Raw genomic sequence first — 13254 nt, 5'->3', positions numbered from 1 at the left:
AGTTAACTAGAGGGCCCTGTCCATCAAGATTATTATAAAATACAATGGCAGTTTAATCATGGGAAAAGCATATCAATCTGAATTAAGTAATTGATAACCAACAAGAATATGTGTCTGTTTGACACCATGACCTGCTTACACTATCATTTGTCCATGTTCCATAAACTGTGAAATAGTAGACAAAAACTCAATATTATACATTTGCACTCACCTAGAATGATGTTTGTAGACTCTGCAAGTTTTATGGTTTATACATTTATCAGACTTGTATCTTCTGAAATCTTCATATGCATCTTTAATAGCAGTTACTAATAAAACAAATATCACTGGAATCATAGCTATTTCTTTTCCAAATGCTGCAACTTGTGGTACCCAGTTCAAACATACCACAAATATGAAATACAAATTAGCAAATCGATGAAACTGTTCAAACAAATTCTTTGGTATGAAAGTTATTATTGAGTACTTTGTCGTTCTAATTCTATTTGATTTGAACGTCCTATTAGGGTGACCCTTTGCGTTAGGGGCCAAGTCAGGTGGTTGAGTATGATTTGGTGTGACAGTGCGTGACTTTGGTCCAGATTTGTTAGTCTTGTCAAAAAAATTTCCCATTCTGACTCTTATATTGCTGATCAAATTGTTTTGTAGTTTTTGTAAAAAAAATTTCAGTATTTCACTCGTTTCCGGTTATACCTATACCTTGCCAACACGTGAACATATTTTGTAAACACATTTCAAGAATAATCACATTAAACTAAATAACAATTCCTTTTCAAATAAATATTCCACAATCAAGCTAATTTCCATTACAATCAATTCATATGTTAACGTCTTGCAGATTTGCAATCCTTTTCAACCATGACCTGGAATGAAGGTAAAACCAAATATTCCGTCATAGTGTCCTATGTCATGGTTTACAATACAGACATGGTTGACTTAATAATCAGTTATAGACAACCATAACCTTAACGTTCGGGTGGACATCACCCAGGGTAACTTCCAAACACATGTCCCAAACTGGAATGCATTTTTTTAATCGATTTTTACAACACTCTTTGTGTACATACACAACTACGTCACCACAACATAGATACCAGTCGTTACGACGTGTTCGATTGGTGAAAGGTTTGCTAATGCGCCAATTAAAACGAAGATGACAACAGGTGCTTGTTCAATCACGTGATTTCATGTTGAGCACATGATCTCAAAATGACAGACCAGAATCAGAGGGAGTGTCTCATATTTTTAGGGAAACTTGACTCTAAGCAGACCAAACGTGTACGTTAAGCAAAAAAGAAACCCTTAAGAATATACAACATATTCACACTTTTTATTCATCCACAACTAAACTGTTGAAGTTCTTTATGTGGGAAGAATTCTAGTCAAATCGGCACCTGGTTAAATCGGCATCTGGTCAAATCGGCACCTGGTTCAATCGGCATCTGGTCAAATCGGCACCTGGTTCAATCGGCATCTGGTCAAATCGGCACCCGATGTAGTCATTTCGGCACATATGTTAAATATGTTGAATATATATCTTTTTTCAGTATTTTAAGCAAAAAGATTAAGATAAAGAAGTGGATGTCCAGAAATATGATGACTTATTAACATTTTTTGGTGGTTTCTGTATGTCTATTTTTTCATTCAACTTAATTTATGTGTATTCAACCATTTTTCTATGGGTGCCGATTTGACCAGGTGCCGATTTGACTTGTACCCTGGCTGCTGTAGGGTTTTCCAACCAGACAAATAAACAGCAATTACCACCAATAACTAGAAAAATTTGTAAGGGTTCCGCGGAACCCAGTGTCTCGCCTACTTTTGCTGTCGTCTATGTTTTCAGTGTGATAGGGGAATGCACATAATAGATTTACAGTTAATGAAATAAAACATTTGAAATGTATGAATAAAGTTATGCTTGTCAAAAATGAATACAATATGCAATCAAATCTATAGATTTATAAAAGAGTTGAAACCAGGGCTTCCAAAAAAAATTTGTGCCAGCCGGACATTTTTTGTCTAATCCCGATTTTGATCCCTTAAGACTATGTAACAAAAGGCAATCATGCTAATCAGTTGGGCATCATATAAACAATGAATGATTGACATAAAAACGATATTAAACTTGACTTTTGATACAAATTCGATGTACTGACGTAAACTGTTAAATTGGCAGTGCATCATTCGAAGTGTGCAACATTAGCGTACTAATTTCTGCCTTAGAATCTTTATTTGTGCAAAATAACGTTGTCGAAATCTTAAATTTCGTTTTTGAAGGTACATTTTCTTTTACTGGATGTTGACTTGACAATGGTAAAACACGGACCAGAGACGGATATGAAAAATCCGTGTACTTTTACAAAGCACAATCGAGTTTAAGTAACTCTTTCCAACGTCATTTCTTCAAGAAAATACTTGAAATGAACGTTAGATAAAGGTATCAATGATAATTTTGGCATTTATGAAGAATTCGGATGCGTAATTAAATCTCACAACTGCATACATGTGCACGCGTGTACTCTGTTCAAAAACGTGGCTTGACAATTTTTTCGCTTAAAACCTTTATAACTACCTTTTGAAATTTTTCATCAAATCATATTTATATGCATATTTTTGATAATTTAAAATCTTTTTGATTAAATTAATTAGATGCAAACCGCTGAAATTTATGAAAATAACTTCAAATAGACCGATCAATGTCCTGTACATATTAGTTTACCTGTCACCTGAACAGGTAAATTTCAACTGTCTGACAACTAATTAACCTTGATTGTAATGAGAGGGTATTAAAGTAGTGTTTGTTTTGATAGTACTTATTCACCATGTCACTTTTAAGGTTGTTTAAGGCTAAAGGTCCAGTCAAAAAGATCGCAAAATCTTCAATTTTTTCTGAATTATGTTAAAATGGCAAACCACGTTAAATGTCCGTTTCAGGTTTGGAACAACAAGTCATATTTATAATTTATCGGTCATGTCCGGGAAAAGTACGACCGTTTTGGAAGCCCTGGTTGAAACATAAATTTATTGAATGAACAAATGATAAATAAGATAATTTTTACATTGCTTGATGATTTATCCCTTAATTCAGACGACGACGGAATGTAGGATCGCTATGTCTAGCTTTTGCGACAAAAGTCTCAGGCTCAACAAAAATGGGGAAAAAATTATTAAAAATTTTCCTCTAGATACTATCTTTTGATTGTAAGAAGCTTCTGTCCAAGTTTGGTAAAAATCCGGGATGGTTTATGAATCTAATAAATGTTTTAAAAATTTTAACTGCAGACTGTATGTAATGTTAACTGGAAGAAAAACTAAGTCCATTTATAAGTAATATACGGAAAAACAGGAAATAAATTTGTACATAATTTCCTTCTAGATACTAGCTTTTTACCATAAACAAGCTTCTGTCCAAGTTTGGTACAAATCCAGGATAGTTTAAGAAAGTAATTAAAATTTTTAAAACTTTAACTACAGAGTGAATGTAATGCTAACTGGCAGAAAAACTAAGTCCATTTATAAGTAAAATACAGATAAACAGGATTTTTTTTTAACAAAATTTACTTCTGGATACTATCTTATGATCATAAACAAGCTTCTGTCCAAGTTTGGTAGAAATCCAGGATATTTTAAGAAAGTTATTAAAATTGTGCTGTTCATGCTATGTATAACTTGGAAAATAATGTTAAGCGTACTCGAGCTAGTCAACAAACATAAGTTTGTGTTGTGTTTTTCTTTCAGTAGTTGGGATGAATGTATTTAGTGGAAAGAAGACAAATTATATTAATTATACTTATTACAAATACAATGGAACACACACACATACATGGACATTTTAGTGTATTGATTATAGTTGTATATTTATTATTTTGGTATGTGTATTATTATTTTTTCATTGTCAAAAATCAATTCTGTTTTAGTTAAATGCAATTGGAAATTTTGGCAAATTCTGTTTTTGTGATTGTCTCTTATCATGACATGACATGGTTATAGACTGATTCAATTTTTTTAGTGCCGTATCGAAAGTTTTTTCTTTTGTTTCAAATAAATTTCTTAAGTAGAATATTTTCATTGACTGTATCAGACATTTTGTTATGTTGTTTGATATGTTTTATTTTACTTTTGTGGGTATTAATTTTTGCAGATTTAGAAAAAAAAATTGTGGATACTTGATTTCATTGTTTTGTCAAAGTCTGCATACAAGCCTATAGATTGCATTTCTGTAAATATCGACAATGCAATTTCCCATAGGAACTCCTTTTATGGCTAAAACTGTACCACTTTTACTATGAAGTTTTGAAAAAAATTATATCCTAGAATGGAAAGTTCATATGCACTACTATTTTTTTCAAAGGTAAAAATATAGGGCTGTGCGGCATATTTTCAACGTTTATATGCCCTGGACTTCCAAGAGTTTAAACTTACACTAAAATTCTTTACTACCCCTACCTTGACTTTATGATTTCCACAGATTTCAATTTGATCGATATGCATATGTATATTTACTGGTAACATTCCCAAGTTATGTCTCTATGAGATGAAACATAGAGATCATATCTGGGAACCAGTATGTAAACAGAATTAATTATCTATGAATATTATATATCTCCCCAAAAGAGGCGTGGTTTGAGAAACAGCTGTATTTACAATGTGCAACATTTATTAAATCAGTGGTTCACATATACCCTTAAAATGCATAAAATACAAAATGTTTATGAAAATTGGAACCCCTTGATGCCTTGAATGATATTAAATCCACAGTATTTCTTAATCATTCAAAGAAAAAAAAAGATCAGAATAAAAAAATAATGAAAAATAATCATAACTTTTTACTTCCATACATCAATTTAACTTCTTGAACATAGTATTTCAAAGGTTGTTTATATAATTGTAGGTCCTTCACAGCATTGTTGATGGTATATGTAGGTTGTTTATATATTTGTAGGTCCTTCACAGCATTGTTGATGGTATATGTAGGTTGTTTATATATTTGTAGGTCCTTCACAGCATTGTTGATGGTATATGTAAACTTGGGCGACCAATCTATCAAGAGTATGGAGAAGTCTTTACACTACCCCAGTGGTGGAATTTGTCAGATGCCTATACAGGACTAGTAAAACAGGTTGTTAAAGAAGAAATTACAAAAGATCAGGTCAGGAACCCTACTGAAGAATTAAATATTAATCATAAACTTATCAGTTTAAGTTTAGACTCACCATTTGAATTGTAATCAATGATGTAAATGAAGGTAGTCTTTTTACTCGATACAAAAGTTTGAAAAGGGTATCACATTAATTTCTGTTCTTAAACAAAAATCAAAATCATTTTTTTAGGGAAAAAAGAACAAATGATGATTTATCTTTTATATGTACACTGTTTTAAATTTTAAAAAAAGTGTTCCCACTTGTCAGTTTAGATGGACTGAAAATTTGTTTTTGATGTATATGATTGAACATTTTTTTATAAACTTCCATTTGACGTCACACAAAATACCCAGCTACAGAGTCTGCAATATAAATTCATCCATTAAAAGTTAGCTAAACTAGAGGCTCTAAAGAGCCTGTGTACCTCACCTAGGTCTATGATCATCTCCAACAATGGACTCTCTTCAACATTGTGGACTAGAATAGAATTCCTGACAACTTTTTTTTTTTATCTTGATCTTGTATTGCTGATAATTTTTCTGTTTACAGTTTCTATTTTCTTTAGTTTTTGCCTAAAACATAAAAAACGGTAAACAAAATATCAATTAAGGCAATCACTCCTATAAAGAGTAAACCAACAATTTCAGCAAAATTGTACTTATTTGTAGATCTTGTCTTGCTGATCATTTTTGCTATTTAAAGTGTGTATCTATCTTATATAGTTTTCAAGTTAGTAGACAAAAAATGTAAAATATTGGTAAAAATCGTCATTAAAGAGCAAGTACTCCTACAAGGAGTTGAATGATGATTTCCGCTATTTGACTTATTTGTAGATCAAGTCTTGCTGATCATTTTTGCATAACTATGTTTCTATCTATCTGAAATATTTATAGTTTTTCAGATATTAGGCAAAAACGCAAAAAAATGGTAAAAATCATAATCAAAGGGCAATAACTCTAATCAGGGGTTGTCAGACGATTTCAAGACTGCGACCATATTTGTAGATCTTGTCTTGCTGATCACTTTTGCTTATATAAGTTTCTATCTTTCTATAATAGATTTTCAGATATTAGGCAAAAACGCAAAAAAAAAGATAAAAATCGTCGTTCAAGGGCAATAACTCCAATTAGGCCAGGTGGGCTTAAAAATACTTCATCAAATCAAGATCATGATAACCAAAATTTCAAAAGGAAATCTGATTATTAGTTGACCTACTGCTACTTTCAAGTTTTTAAAATCATTATAATAAACAAATTAACTCTCTTTACTGACAAAACAGAAATTTTGTCCTGAAAATGCATGACATCTTTTCCACTTGGCCTTCAGATAACCATAAAAAAAATGAACAAAATACAGTAAAAATACCATCCTATCTCATATCATTTGCCTTTGGATTCTTATTTTGCTGTTGTTACAATTACTATGATGTGATATGGATCTTACATTAGGTTCAAGATTAAGATAGATTAAACAAAATTGTATTATCCTTTATGGTAGATTCTATACTAGTCAAAAGGAGATTCAGTAGCTTTCTAATTTTGAGGTTTGAGTATTCCTGATGAAACTATATCCCAAAAAACGTTTGAATGCACCAACTTTATAAAGTGTTATATTCATTTTAAAACTTGAGATTTCTACATAATATTTATATATTTAGGTAGCTTAAAAAATAAATTTTCATAATTTATATTTTGTAGATATTGGAGATATTGTCAGATTTACCAGATGGACATAAACAGATAGTTTTAGATGTGATAAGTGTACGGAGAGATGATATACGACAATCATTAAAAACAGAAACTAATTCTATATCAGATGCAGTCCTCACTGACTTTGACTGGCAGGTTAAGGTTAGCTAATTTGAAAAAAAAAAAAAAAATAGAAATTGTATTTAATATATAAACAAGAAGACACATGATTTGTGCTTCTTCTTTGAAGTTCGTGGCACACACATAAAAATATATATACCAATTCAGACAATTTATATTTGAATTTTTGCTCAAGCATTAATAAGATACCCATTAGGTATAATGTGAAAAAAGGTAGGCTGTTATTATTAGAAAATAAACCTTGCCTTCTATAGGATTTTTACACATTTGTGGGGACACTAACAAGAATAAAATAATTTTTCTTCTGCTATACAATGTTTAAAATTAAAAGTGAACCAACACCTGGTGAATCTGTAGTATGACAGAAGTGGATACCTCAGGGGTGGGTTGTTACAATAAAATACATAAAATGTAGAGAGTCTTATAATGAAAACACTTGAGTGATTGCTACAGTAATTTTATTCATCGACTGATAACAGTACCCTTGGCACAGAAAAATGTCAATGAATAAAATTACTGCAGCAATCACTCAAGTTTTGTCACTATTAGACTCTCTACAATGTTTAAAAATGTTACAAACATTTAAAAAAAATGTTAGAATTAAACCAAGTAAATTTGTTCAACAATTTCATATTCTGAAATCTTCCATATACTTTACTGATTTAGACAGTTTCATGTAAATGCTTTTTGTTGGATTGCTGTCTTATAAAACATATATATTTGTATTTGTAGTTGGCCCTATCAAGTGATAAGATAGCCTCTGTTCAAGAACCCATTACATCATTAGACTTAGATGTCCAAAGTCAACAAGGCCAGCAAATACATTCCATAGAGTTAAACAGAGAAGATCTTAAAAAGTTAATCACAAGTTTGGAAGGTGCAAATAAGGTAAATACAATGCAAATATGTTTGTGGATTCATTATCATTAGTTGGATATCAATTGTCATAGATTTCATGAGTAAAGGTGAATCACACATTTAAATGTTCAACTAAGTACACATTTTCTATAAGCTTGTATGCAGACTTTTGTATAACTTCGAAATAAAAAGTAAAATACCGAAAATGCCTACCTTGAAGGAAAATTCAGAACAGGAAGTCCTTTATCAAATGGCAAAATCAAAAGCTCAAGCACATCAAACGAATGGAATACAACTGATATATTCCTGACTTGGTACAGGCATTTCCTTTAATATGTAGAAAATGGTGGATTAAATATCCTTGAAAGTACAATCCACAAAAACTTGGTAGGCATCAAAATAAATGTCTCCCAGTAGTACTGTAAAGTGGCTAATTTGAGTAGGGTTTAAATTTTGCGATTTCAAATGAGAATCCAGTTTATGAGGTTTTAGTTTCACATTTTTCTTGACATTGATTTTGACTTCCCATGAAGATCAACTTTACACCAGGGAAAATTTTTGTAATTAATGTTAATCATAAAATTACTGAAAATACACCACTCACACAAATTTCCCTTTACACAGTGCTTTTATCTTTTATTCCTCTTTCTGTAAATATTAACAAAAGCTTTAAAAAAATTATTCTTTCACTTTTTATTTCAAAATTCTATCTGTTAGTTTACATTTTTATTTACCTGTATATAATCCCAACTAAATATAAGAATTTTACATAATGTGTAGTTTAAAAATAGACGATGAGGTAAGCTTTTTACTTTAATTTAGAAATAGCGTAATGGTTAACTGCAAAAAAAAAAACTATGGTTTTTAAGCCCCTTATAGACAGGACTTATTATGGTATACTGTTGTCCCTCATCTGTTTGTCCCACAACACACTTTGTACGATAACTCACATATTTTAAAAACTAATTCTCATGAAAATTTAACATAACATAAGGATTAACAATAGAAAGCTCTTGATTTTGATGATTTCCGATTTTGTCATTCCAGAGTTATGAGACATTTTTCACATATCACACACTAATTCTAACATGCTGCGATTGATTGTCTTAAAACTTAACACTGTTGTTGAGATTGATACTAGGATATACTGCCTTTCGATTTCTGGTTTGTCATTCCAGAGTTATGGGACTTTAACTGTCAGATTTTATTTTCAACACGTTGTACCATAACTTGAGTATGTTTGGAGTGATTTACTGGAAACTTAACACAATTGTTGGAATTGAAGACAGTAAGATACTCTTTGATTTGTCATTCCAGAGTTATGGGACTTTAACTGTTAGATTTAAGGCAAAGTTTTACATGTCACACACTAGCACTAGTAAACTTGGATCACATTATTACAAACTTTGCACTGTTGTTTAGATCGGTGATTTAAAAAAAATCTGGTTTGTCCTTCCAGAGTTATTAGACTTTTTGAAAGTCATATTTAAGGCAATATTCTTACACAGTCACCTAAGGATATTCTTATGCAAGATTTTTACAGACCCTTTTAGTAACTTCTGATAAGATGGCTTCTAAATACATTGTATTCCATTTTATTCTGGGAAAATTTCAATATGCCCAAGACAAGTGCACCAGGTCAGCTTTTGGACAGATGCTTATTTTTTTGAACTCTCATACTGCCCAAGGTGATAGAATTGTTAGGTTGACCTATTTGATCAGGAAACCTTTACAACACATTTTTTGTTTTGTCAGAACAATACAGATTTTATTTGATATAGTGATAATCCTATATACTATAATCAAATTTTGAACCACAAACTTTTGAAAAAATATGACTAGTCATTTATATTTATTTTTAATTGAATTTTTATATACAGTCAAACATTGATAGGCTTTGGTCAATTGGACTAGACTTTACATTTAGGCTTATCCAAGGTTTGAGTCATACTATTCAAAATTGTTCCCTTGTATTGTTTACCTTTTATCTTCAGAACAAGTTGTGTATTCCAATCTGACTGCATTAATAAAATAAAAAAGAGGAAACAATTGAGTAACTAATGTTTGCAAAGTTCATTAGAGTCAAGGATTGAAGTATTTTAGGAACAGAACAGGAACAGGCCATTCGGGTTGTATGCATCTAGCTTTCTCATAAGCTACTGTAATTTCAGAAATTATTGCGAGGTTTTTATTAATGCGAATTATGCAATTGCATGAGTATCGCAATAATAAGAACTCACATTATGAAATCTAATACATATATTTCTATTCACTTTTTCCTGAAATCGAAATAATTAATCTCGCATTTTTTCCAATTTTTCAAAAATCGCAATAATAAACACATGCAATAATTTCTGAATTTACAGTACTACATGAGTATGTAAAGTCCAGTCTTAATCATGGCATTATTATTTAATTTCAGGTTGTTCAGCAGTTAAAGAGCTGATGTAAGCAAACAGTAATGATGATAAATGAATATCATATCCTGCTATGAGTAACAGTGCAATATTATGACATAATAAAACCATCATTTGTTTTTTTTTATCCTAACTGACATTAGAACAGTTGGATGATAAGTTAGAATTTTACATTAAAAAGTGTGTAGTATATACTCTAAGAGATGTATTATATTTATTACCTCAAATAAATAAAGAGATTGACTACCTTTAGAGCTAATATTTTGTTAGGATTATTTGAGTTGATTCTTCAGCTTTTTATATAAACAGGACTTTATTCAATTAAAGCTTAAAAAATACTTTACCGTTAGACATATGAATGATGGGGAAAACCTGTGTCTGAACTGGTACATAAGTCGCTTAATTCATATTTGTGGTAACGGAAAGGTATATAGACTTTTTGTATTTAAGAATCAAATGCTTCTTTTTGGAAATTTATTGTTGTGTAAATGTGTTGACCGAGGGACATTTTGTATGATTGATTGATTGATAATTTGGTGTTTAACGCCACTTTCAAAACTGTTGTGCTATTTCGTGGAAGTCAGTTTATGTTGGTGGAGGAAGCTGGAGCGCCTGCAGAAAACCACCGACCTTCAGTAGGAAAAGTGACAATCCTAGTCAATTAAGATTGGAATCGAGCGCACCTGCCACTTGCGGAATTCGAACTCACAACCTCAGTGTTGACAGGCTAGTGATACAGTGGTATGACTACTTAGACCACTCGGCCACCAAGGCCCCCATATTGTATGAAGCACAGAAGCTAAATAAACAACTAGTTTCCTAAAATTTAAAAAAAGGGGAAAGATGATAACAAGTGGCAATAAAAACAATGAGTAGAAGACAAACACAAAAGTAAAGAAGAAAATAAACAAACAATAGTTCACAAAACTATACACAGAAAACTAAAGTTTGAGCAACACGGGGTTGAACCCAATAACTCTGGAAGGTTAGAGTTCCCGTTCCTCTAGTGGCATCTCTTATGGCAAGTAAAAATCCTGTGATAAAGTACATTAAATGATATCACAATCAATGAAAAGAAGACCAGATTGTGTAAGTAACAAGTGGAACATGGCAGTGGTCATCTGTGTTACAGGTATTTCATAACTAATTCACTACATCATGATGACGTCCATAAAACTTTCAGAGGGTTTACTTCAACTTAACCTTTAAAAATACTTGGTTTAATAGCTTCCTTATATGTTGCAAACCTCTATTACAGAAATTATGACAGAAAAATGCAACCCCTGAAAATGCTGAAATATTCTATTGACTTGTAGATATATACTTCCTACACAGGCACTTCTGACATGTTTCTTAACAGAAATTGAGAGTTCACAATGGAAGTTCTCAACTTTACCTCATTGTCAAGCAATCTTAAATTTGAAATATTTTTTTTCTTCAAATTACTAGTAAATGGGATAGATGCAATCAACATAGTCACCAAACTTTGATTTATATAGTGAAAAGATGTGATCTGTATAGCAAAATGTGAAGTTCAAAAACAAGTGCTTCAAACAAAACAAATATATTGTCAATGGAAACATCATCATTTATGATGTTAGTTTTAGAGAACTCTTTGTATGCATCAGAGTGGGTTCCTTACAAAGTATAGTTTATTCCCCCCAAAAAAACAAGATATTTGTAACTACCATGGCTTTTCTTTTTATGAAAGAAAAGTTGGAAATTTAGAATACGAACCTGTGTAAAGGATAGAGAAGTCTAATGTTTAATACTTTTGCATTATGAGAAGGACTAAGATTGTATAAACTCTAACAGATCTTTGAAATAACATTAACGGTACGAATTTTACTGCATCAGATGCACATTTCAACAATTAATATTTCTTCAGTGATGCCGAAGGCCAAAATATTTAAAAATCCAAAACCTTATACAAATTTTGAAAAGTTAACAATAAATGTATATATAGTCCTTGAGCTGTATTGCTTACAAATAGTTACCTGTAAACCATCATTGTTTTCTTGAATCAAATTTTTTATAGAAAGTGCAGATTTGTAAAAAAAAATTAAATGTTATGTACAAGATGCAAAGATTTGTAAAAAAAAAGACTTGACTGTAAAAGCTCTCCAAAATTTTCCCTAATTTAATAACTTGGCCAATTTAGAAATGATTGAAATCTTTCCATTATGGAAGCAGACATTGTGTTCAATTTCTTAAAGATCAAACATGCAAAGTTCTGCTTTACCAGATGTGCTCTCAATTATTGTTTTTTTTATCAATTAATGTCCAAAACATGAGTAAATTTATTAATGTTTGACATAAAACAGTTCATATATTTTCAGAACAATAAAACATCACAAGCAATACAATCTTTGAAAGTTCATTTTATATATGTATGTATAAGAAACTCTTTCAAACTGACACGTACAGCGCTATATTGCTGGGTCTGCCAAATGCTCAGTTAAACCTCTATCCAAATCATTAACATTGATCTTGTACGCACAAAACCTCAGCTTTTCAGTTATTTTGAACCTTTGGAAGACGTGCTTTTCAACAAACAATCGGTATTCTCATGGGAACAAGAGGGTCGATTGAGAACTAAACTTTACGACAAAAAAATGATTTCAGCTTCCTGCATATGGAGTATATATCTTCCAGTTGAAACGATATTTGGATTTCTTATAATGAATTCCATGAAAGAGTGTTGCTGCTTTCAAGGAAACTATTAAATCAATAGTTCCAAGTGGTGAAGCTGAAATCATCCCATCGACCATTTTACGGACGCCTTCACAAGTTGGTTCACCGTTATGGAATATCTGTTTCACCGATGACGACATATATGTATCAATTTTAGCCATAATCCCGTCCTATTTCCCTCGAAAGTGACCTACCAAATTAGACTTATAACCGGGATTGTACTTATATGAGCAACACTACGGGTGCCACATGTAGAGCAGGATCTGCTTACCATCCCAGAGCACCTGCTATCATCTCCGGTTTTGGTGGGGTTTG

At 31.5% G+C, this 13254-nt stretch overlaps 2 protein-coding genes across 5 annotated transcripts in view; one reads left to right on the top strand and one right to left on the bottom strand.

Moving 5' to 3' along the window:
• The window catches only part of LOC127716118 (phospholipid-transporting ATPase VD-like), a 56770-nt gene extending 55666 nt beyond the window's left edge, over window positions 1–1104 (bottom strand). For 3 of the 4 annotated variants that reach the window (XR_007988766.1, XM_052222200.1, XM_052222199.1), the window contains exon 1: window positions 212–1104. Coding sequence is in view for 3 of the 4 variants with exons in the window: in XM_052222200.1 (XP_052078160.1) it covers window positions 212–612 (401 nt within the window). In the remaining variant the exon portion in view is untranslated. The remainder of the gene's footprint in view (window positions 1–211) is intronic. The other variant, XM_052222201.1, reaches the window with a different exon arrangement.
• A 53-nt stretch (window positions 1105–1157) lies between these two features.
• LOC127716119 (COMM domain-containing protein 8-like) lies at window positions 1158–10497 on the top strand. The gene is made up of 5 exons (XM_052222202.1): window positions 1158–1278; window positions 4994–5149; window positions 6839–6991; window positions 7703–7858; window positions 10251–10497. Exons 1-5 carry the CDS (start codon window positions 1210–1212, stop codon window positions 10272–10274), a joined length of 558 nt encoding a protein of 185 aa, XP_052078162.1. The 5' UTR covers window positions 1158–1209; the 3' UTR covers window positions 10275–10497.
• The last annotated feature ends 2757 nt before the right edge of the window (window positions 10498–13254 follow it).

This window comes from Mytilus californianus, unplaced genomic scaffold (assembly GCF_021869535.1).
Source record: "Mytilus californianus isolate M0D057914Y unplaced genomic scaffold, xbMytCali1.0.p SCAF_9, whole genome shotgun sequence".
In the NCBI taxonomy this organism is placed as follows: domain Eukaryota; kingdom Metazoa; phylum Mollusca; class Bivalvia; order Mytilida; family Mytilidae; genus Mytilus; species Mytilus californianus.
The sequence above is the reverse complement of the archived record's forward strand: the minus strand, read 5'-3'. Positions and strand labels throughout refer to the sequence as shown.